The sequence below is a fragment of the Chaetura pelagica genome, unplaced genomic scaffold (assembly GCF_000747805.2).
Source record: "Chaetura pelagica isolate M959 unplaced genomic scaffold, ChaPel_1.0 scaffold119, whole genome shotgun sequence".
In the NCBI taxonomy this organism is placed as follows: domain Eukaryota; kingdom Metazoa; phylum Chordata; class Aves; order Apodiformes; family Apodidae; genus Chaetura; species Chaetura pelagica.
In genome coordinates this window covers 2,792,206-2,801,262 of record NW_009954406.1, presented here as the reverse complement: position 1 = coordinate 2,801,262, position 9,057 = coordinate 2,792,206, and the positions used below count along the sequence as shown (strand labels likewise).

Here is a 9,057-nt window from a genome sequence, read left to right as displayed (position 1 = left end):
CAACAGTCATCAGCATGTGAACCAAGAAGTAAGTTCTCACGTGCATTTCAACAGCACTTGTGTATCCCCCTGTAAAACCATCCCATCCTTGATAGTTGCCATGCTGCTGCCATGCCCTCCATCTCACCAGCATGTAGATCAATAGAGCTGTCTGGTTTTGTATTCTGAGATGTACAGGACCACAGCATTCTGTGCTATCTCTTGTGTGCACCCAAAAGAAATTCAGGGTTAACCTATCTGTTCATCTCAGGGATCATGGGACAAAGGAGGCCCCTGAAATTAATTTCCCAGCAGTAACAAAGTTAATGTATGGGTAGGCTATTACACGACATTGAAATGGATTCTGTTCTCTCTAATTACTAGGATAGAGAATTCCATGCTTCTCAAGCATGGAACATTTCTGCCAGGGGAATAGCAGCAGGTGTTTCAGAAGCTGTTCTAGAGCTGAAGACCACAAAATCATTAGCAGCAACTTTGTCAGACTCCACTGACACAGAACCGTGGACTGAACTATTTCTGTTCTGACAGTCCAGTGGTTCTTACATGGGCTGTATTTCTCTCAGGAAGATGAGCCCATGTAGATTTCATATCCATACAGCTCTGTGAGAAAGTCCCCTGGCACTTTTAGCATCCAAACAACAGCCCAAAGGCATGTAGTACCATTCTGTGAAAACAACTACTGCTAAATCATTTCAGATCTGCTGGCAAGATGTTTGTAGCTATGGATGCTTGGATTAACAAGGTAATTATTCCCAAAACTACTGTCATGTCTGAGCAGACAGCATTCCCAAACTGTGCTGGGATACATATATCCTTCTGTGGTCATAATTTTTAACAAAATACAAAGGAAAGTTGTGGTATTAATTCATTTTTTACCAAATTTGCATTGAAATTGTTTCTCATGCAGTGGAATAGATACACATTTCTGATAAAGAGCAGCTTTTTTTTCTGTTGCTTCAAGGAACAAAACCAGGACAAACTATTGCAAGAAGAGTGGCAAGAGAAGGACTGAATGATGAGAAATAAAGGCAAAGCATTTTTGGCCAAGGACGCAACAAATCTAAGAAAAATCCATGGCACACTGAGTTTCATGTTAAATCACTGCAGGATCATTATGTTTTGCATAATTTTACATATACACACATATGCAACTAAAATTATAGTAATACATGATAAGAACTGTTTTGTGGTCTGTTTTGCAGTTTACCATGGAGGTCTATAACTCTTTCACTGTATAGCAGTAGCAACTCACAAACCGTATGGGAGAATGTGTACTATAACCAGGGAGGAATTTTCCCCAGGAACTGTCCCCAGACAGTCTTTGGAAAGTTACTACTTGGAACAAAAGTTAATATATAAGTATGACATTCCCTTTTCTGCCTCATTACCCTCTGTATGCTAATAAAATGAAATGACTGTTACAGAGTAAATACTCATCCATGTATTATTATTTTAAAATTGTCAAAATAACACAAGGAAAAAATAACTAATGTAGGAATGTAACATGAAATTAACTGTAATGCAAGATTTAAGTATAATCAATATATAATTAGAGCTGCCTATAAGAGGCCATACTTCTCAGACTGAAAAATATCCTGAAGGATATTTTTTCCTATATTTATGCTGAGACATTTCTTTTAATTGAGATTTCAAAGTGCAGTGTTATGCTGTTTAGAAAACAGAAAACAAAGCAAATTGTACTACAGCATATGGTTGAGCTGAGGTATTATCATGACAGGTTTAAATGCAGTAACTTCACTGCTAACTACAAGCTTAGCTAATAAAGAGAACGTAAAAGCACCTTCTTAGCTTTGTGTCCCCATTAATTTACTAAAAATTGTATAACACTTGGAATCACTAGTTTTACTAGAGAACACAGTTCCGTTAACATGAAGCACAACTTCTTATGGAAGAGGACATTGTCATTTAACAATAAGTGCAAATTTAACTGTCTGCTTGTCTGATCTGATCACCATGGTACCCAGATGCTTTACAGATAAATATTAAAGCACAATCCTTGATTCAAAGAGCATGCAATCTGCCAAGGTAAATTTACACAGGGATACACTCAAAGGGAGCTGTTACTCCAAGTGCAGTGTGCAGGTCTAAATCTGAGCTAGGTAACATCACCAGTATATGAGATTTGCACAGAGGTCAGAAACATTAGTTACTCATCAAAATAAACTTTGAAAACTGTAAACGCTGACAGCAGCTGCATTAGAGACAGAAGTGTAGCTTAAGGTGGGACATGTATCACAGTCACAGTAAGTTTTGAAGCTGAACTGAACCAAGGAATACTTTGTGGATCAAGCTGTATACCATGAAGGTTGAAGGAGGGGGTGATTACTATTCCAGCACCAGAAGGGCACTGGCGTTTCCAAGATTTGCAAGTCAAGCTTGCCTAAAATAAGGACATTAAAACAACCCTAAGCTTTGGTTTCTTTCACACTGCTTCTAGGTTTCTGAAAATTTGCAATGTACCTGCATCACACAAGCAAGCTTTTTTTCAAAATAGAAGGAAGCTAATTCAGAAGAAAGAAAGATTGATTGATGCTTATGTAAACCCTTGTTTCCTGGAGCAGAGCTTTCAAATAAAACATTAAATACTATAGTTGCATAGCAACCTCCCCACCCCCATTACAGGTGGACTGGTTGGCCAGTTCCACCTTTCCTGTTTCTCTAGGCTGCTCAAACACAGCACTCAAATAGGTAGGATTTATGTCAGCAGGGTGAACTTCCTAGTTTGTGGACAGCTTGTATTTAAGTAAACAAGGGTTCTACCCAAAACAGCCTGAGGTGGAAACCTGTGATGTTCTGTGTTTATATATTCCAACATATTATGAAAATGAATAGCAGCTAATATCTTATAAACTTACTTTTACACCCTCATGATGATTGGATTATTCAGCTAAGTAGAAGCCATTTGAGTGCAAACAACACTATGCTTAGATAGTTAGTTAACTTTTATTTGCTGTTAACCGCTAGCATTTTTGAGAGCACTGCAGCATTATATTGGATAATCACAATTAACACTAGATTTTGTATCACTGATCCTAAGTGAGAAATACCTGTAGTCAACACTGTGTTTTGAAAAGGCTTTGTCTATGTATTTAAGACCAGAGCAAGCATACTAGAAACACCTAGAAAACAACTGAGGCTGAACACTGGTATGCAAACATGTGCTTACACCAGTTACAAATAAGCATGTTCTGCTCCAACTTTGTTCTCCTTTTTTATTTGTTGAATGATGACTCCTATGCTAAATACTGGCAAGTTCTCTCTTTGATTTCCAGTCATCCTTTGATGCCTCTATTTTCCTTCCATATGCTTCTATTTTCTGCCCTTATTATCTTTCAGTATTAATACTCTTAAAAGGATGCATGTGACTTTTTCCTAAAAGAAGGTAAAATTAAACTACTTTTTAAATGATTCATGATTGCAAGCTGTGACTCATAGTAGGAGTCACAAAAAGCCACTTCTGTTGTCAAATACTAATGTGGAAAAAGTCCTGTAATCTAGACATAAAAAGACCCGAAGTTACTGCCATGCCTTTTCCTATGTTGGACGGCAGCCAGGTACGTGCTGCTTGTCCCCTGGCTCAGCTTCCAGCCCAGCCGGAATGGTGTTTGTCTGCCACCTCCCGGGGGAGTCACAGTGCTGGGGACACGGAGTCGTCACAAGCCAACAGGGACAAGCCACAGGAAGAGATCTGGCCATGACAGAGGTCATTACACACATTTTAACTACTTCAAAAATACTTAGGTTACAAAGTCAAACACTCAACAATTTGAGAAGGCTGCAATTAGTGAACCGTGCTGCTGGAGTTGTAGACATTCCTTCACCTTCATCCCTCCAGCTGCAAGGCTTGTTTTGGAGTCCCACTGTCCCTCAGCCCACAGACAGATAGCATCATTCAGTTGGGGGTGGTTCTGTTGATTAGTTTTTCATTTGTTTGTGCAGGGTTTTTTGTTCTATTTGTTTGTTTTTTAAACTTCGTTCTGCAATTTGAGTTTTTCTAGATTTCTTTTATTTTTCTGCTTGGATGTTTTATCCAGGCAGAAATGGGGATGTCAGGCTCTCTCCAGTTTTCAGTAATTCAGACACTTGGACACGGTTGCAGCCTGGTGGTAGGCATGCAGGAACGCCCTAGAAATGGCTCCTGGATATGGGAGACTGACTGAGCACGTACTGGACAACAGATCTGCACACATACTATCCACCCTAAACATTCCAGACTTGTTGGACTCGCTGTATGTAGAGCATAAATGGTGCATCCATAAATATGTGTCCACAAATCTTAAGAAAAACTCACAAAACAATGTAACCCCGTCTCTGGGGATATCCACCTGTTGGCTTAAACAACTTTCAGTACTATTTTCACTGCTTAGTGTTTCATCATTAAAATACAGTCTTAAACAGAGATCCAGCTTCAGATTTCATTTAATTATGGCAATTTTTTCAAAGAATCCACAAGGTAATATAAATAAATGTTGATGAATATGAACACTAATCCACAACAAATAGTGTTACAGAAAGAGGAAAACTACTTACACTGGGAAAGAATGCTAGAGTAAAAACAGAACAAGATTTAGAAAATGCTTGTTTGGTCTGCATGCAGATTATTTATTCTTGTCTTGGAAAGCTAAAAAAGCTGCTTACAAAAAATAAATTATGCAATACTGTATTAAATAGCATTAAAAGATAGCCAATTCAGTCAAATTAATTGATGTTGGGGAGGCTAGAATTCAGTCCATAATTTTAGCATCTTATTACACTATTTAAATACATTACTGTAACTATGCAGTCCACTACAAGTATTTTCTACAATTCACCCTAGTTTTTCACTAACCCATTCACCTTTGTTCTCTGCTTATATACTAAATTTCTAAATTAGTTTCACTCCTTAAGTAAACTAATTTCAAAGCCTGACAAATTTCTCTCTATTCTCAAAAAAAAGAAACTTCCTTCTATTACATTTAATCCACATCATTTGCCAATGCATGTCACCAATTCCCTTCTTTTTAGTTTCAGAACAGGCTGTGATCATGAAGCCAAATTCACTGGTAACAGGAGAAACAGAATTTCAGCCTTTGCTCTTGCAATCATAATTTATGTTTCTGTTCCTGTAACCTAGACACCTTTCATGACACCTCTCTGCACTTACCATGCTGTAAACCTCTGCTGGGCTAGCTCCCAGCTCAGACACTGGCAGCTGGAGGTACCACACCCAGGCTACGCCTACGTAGGATGCCCAGATGGCCTACAGTAGTCAAGCAGGAAAGATGACAACAGAAGTCATGAACTGGAAACCAGACAGAACAAAATGAGACATCTCCTCAACTACTGGTGATAAACAGGACCACTGCTGGATCCTACACCATAGAAGTGGCAACAGATCCATGCCCAGGCTGCATCATTTAGACATATTAAGGTCTTCTGTATTTGAAACCCTACAGAGCATGTATCAGTCTCACACAACAAGCAAGTGGCTCACTGCTCCAACTTCTACTTCAGCACCTGTAAATCATGTAGCTTGAGCAAAGAAAGACTCTCTGGACCTTTGCACTGCATACGACAAGGTGATCAGAGTGAGAAAATGCCCAGAAATAAATGTTTCAGAGAGTACTACTCAGACAAGAGATCTGATGCCACAGCTCCTACCAGTCACACACCCATGCAGACAGCTTCACACATGGACCTTCCTGTCTTTATAGGTCTTTTCAGCTGAGAACTACTGCCTGTTCCTCCTCACTGCCCAAATCCCCCTAGCTGCTTCCTTCACTCTTCACTACAAACTCCAGCAGTACCAGCGCTGAGCCTGAGCAAACAGCCTCAGCAAAGCTTGTTAGCTTGAGTTTTGCTTCCTTTCTCATCTTTCCCAGTGATGCAACCAACTTGTGAGACACGCCTCACTCTAAAGAGTGGATGTCAAATGGGGAACAAAACCAGTTTGGCAGAAAGATGAATTTAAATCTTAATTATGGCCTATGAAAACCTAAAATAAAACTACTTTCCTTTTTTTTTTTGTTCACAGAATTCCCATGGAGTTGTCAATATTGAAATGTGAAAGGACATATTATGGGTACTTCATAGGGATACTTGACCACTGCAGAACTCTCAGCTAAGGAATGACAGGGCCCACCATTGCCCAGGCCAGTAGCAAGACATGGTCTCTTGGTTTTCAGGTCAATATGTCTTCACCTCACGTTTGCCAAAATCCATCTTAAAGGAGGGGTGACACAGTCCACAGATTCCAATAATACAACATTATTGGAAGAGTGAGAAGGACAGTTCCCAGCATCCTTTGCATTCAGGTAGCTTGAGACTCATCATTAACACAGAAATTAATAGGGCAGTTGAAATCTAAGACTTGTAAACATTCTCTCTGGAATCCAGCCGATGTAATTATATCTGTGAGTGAATACTGTTGAAAAAAAGTTTCTGAATGATGTTTTTAGTGGTTAATAGAGTTGTGCTAAAAGAGTTGTATGGAACGTGTGATTTCATAACAAGCATTAAAAAATAATCTGCTATGACAGGTAAAATCACTTGGAGCACAGGTATGTCAGCTTTGTTTGATAACCATGTCCCAACTCTCTGGAAGCAGCTTCCTTTCATGTTTGCTTCACTTTATGCTTTGCCAAGATCTTGGCCTGGCAGCCTTTAAGGTTCAACGTCTATTTATTTTAAGATCTCATTTTCTTCCAGTTGTTTTTTCTAAGTGCAGGCAATTTGTCTGTTTTTTTTCCAAGCAGAAATATTTAAGTACCACTGAACTGTAGGTATAGTAGCCTGCAATTCATGCTCATTTTCAGATCTGTTTTCAATTTCTGCAACACTCCCTTCCAGAGCAGTATAATCCACAACAGTGTACTTGTTAACTCACAGCTTGCTATTAAGTTTCATGTCAATTACTGATCTAAGCATGAATCACTACATCATAGTACATATTAGCAATGTCCTGTTGCTTTGATATCACAAACAATCTGAAAATTACAGCCTTCCCAAGCAGACAGGCCTGTAATCATGTCCTATTTGCTCCAGTTACTTCAGGCTAGAAGCCTTGAGGTACTCCACTGGAGATGACACAGCTTCAGAAGGAAGGGAAGGAACAGCCACATTTTGAAACAATGCCTGAGTTAGGCAGAAAGAATTAGCAGCTCAGTAATTGTAAACTGTAAGCTTAGCTGCTGCATCCCCATTATTTGCTCCCATACTATCAACAAGAAAGCTCCATATCATCCTGTTAAATGGGTCAACTAACAAACTCGCAACACTACTGAAAGCCAGGAAATTTTTGCATGAGGCTCAAATTTAAGTTACAGTGAGGCAAAACATAAATTAAGCTCACACTGTGATATCTAAATTTAAAACAAGGAAACATTTTTAAAGCTACTTTCAAACTTAACCTATCATTTATACACGGGTTTTGTAAGTAATACCACACCTTCTGCAATTAACACCAAATCACAGACATCTTCATTACCACACAGTTGTGAAAAGCTCCCACTTAACTGCAATACAAGGCAAGCTCTTCGAGCTGAAGAGGTAAGGTTCAACACATACATAACAATCTAAAATGTAAGCCTCTTTCTGTACATTAGTGCTCCTTTCCATTTTGTCCCACTAACACATTAGGGTTAAGATCACACATTAAGGTTGCAGTTCATTCAAGCTATCCCAGGAACACTTGACAGAAAAGGAATAGGCACTAGTTATATTTCTGGGATTTTTCCCAACATCCGTTCTATGTATGGAACTACAGAAATCAAGAACACCACCAGATTAAGATATAGCACATTATTTTATTGTGTGGGGCAAGGGGCTATAGGAGGTAAGAAGCAGAAGTCTTCATGACATTAAGCATCACTTATTTTGCTCTTTACTAAAACAAGAAACAACAAATTAGCCTGTATCACAAAATCACTGTTCTCTAAGAAATGGTAGAACAAGACAGATTATCTATCAAAACAGACTGACAGGCATGATAGAATGGTTTGGGTTGGAAAGAACCATAAAGATCATCTAGTTCCAACCCCCTGCCACAGGCAGGGACACCTTCCACCAGAACAAGTTGCACCAAGCCCCATCCAACCTCGCCTTGAACACTTCCAGATAGGGGGCATGTCTGTATTTCCCTTCTGAAGAGTAACAGAATGAAAATTCTTCAATTCTGAGAAGAAAAATGTTACTCCACAGATTGGCCAATTAAGTGTTTACTATCTGGTCCCTTTTTTTGGGGCAGAGGGGAGTCAAGCTTCAGCAAAAAGGTTGCATGTTGTGTTTTCTCTATGTTCCCTTTCCACATTACCGTGTTTTAAGAAGGTGACTTCACAAGATGAAGCAGAAAGAAACCAAGTGCTGGTATCAAGTTACTTCAAGTATTTCTGCATAAATATGAATGTATTATACAATTTTAAGAACACTTATCCTGCTGTTCTGAAGGCAGCTAAGTCAGCTTTCACCTTCCTATCTGCCAAGCCTCCTTCAATCAATTTGTTTCACATAATACACAGTTTCCCTGCAGTGTCTGACTCAAAGGCCTTCTCTCATATACAGACTTTTAAAATAAAAAGTTAAGTAACCTTAAGGGGAGTTGTCTCCTTTGTCCTTGATGTCTTTTGAGATGATGACCTCTAGCTTGTCTTTTGAACTTGCCCCCTTGATTAACAAGAGCTCCCGTGCGATGGCAGGGATAGCTCTCCTGCCAGCAGACATTGCTGACGTTCCCCCACCAAGAGCAACCTGCCGGCTGCTGCGAGGAAGTGACTGTTCCAAGAGGCAGCGCTTCCTTAACGGAACAGCCCATGACCAGCCCACAAGGCTACAAGTGACCGACACCTCGCGCCTCCTGCCCGCTGCCCGTCAGAGCGACAACACTCAGCGGCACCCGAGAAACAGGGCCCGAGCCACGGGAGGAAACGCCCACAGAGCCGCCCCTGACGGGCCGCGGCCTTCAGGGCCCTACTCAGCAGCCCTCTGGGCGGACCCCGGTGCTTTCCCTTCCCCTGGGCGGCAGGAAGCAGCGCTGCCCGCCGCAGCACGGAGGAGGAGAAA

The 9,057-nt window shown here is 40.2% G+C and overlaps 1 protein-coding gene across 1 annotated transcript in view; it reads left to right on the top strand.

Moving 5' to 3' along the window:
- Positions 1-8,686: 8,686 nt before the first annotated feature.
- The window catches only part of CSTF3 (cleavage stimulation factor, 3' pre-RNA, subunit 3, 77kDa), a 51,597-nt gene continuing 51,226 nt past the window's right edge, over positions 8,687-9,057 (top strand). The window contains exon 1 of the mRNA XM_010004272.1: positions 8,687-8,993. Coding sequence (XP_010002574.1) covers positions 8,687-8,993 — 307 coding nt within the window. The remainder of the gene's footprint in view (positions 8,994-9,057) is intronic.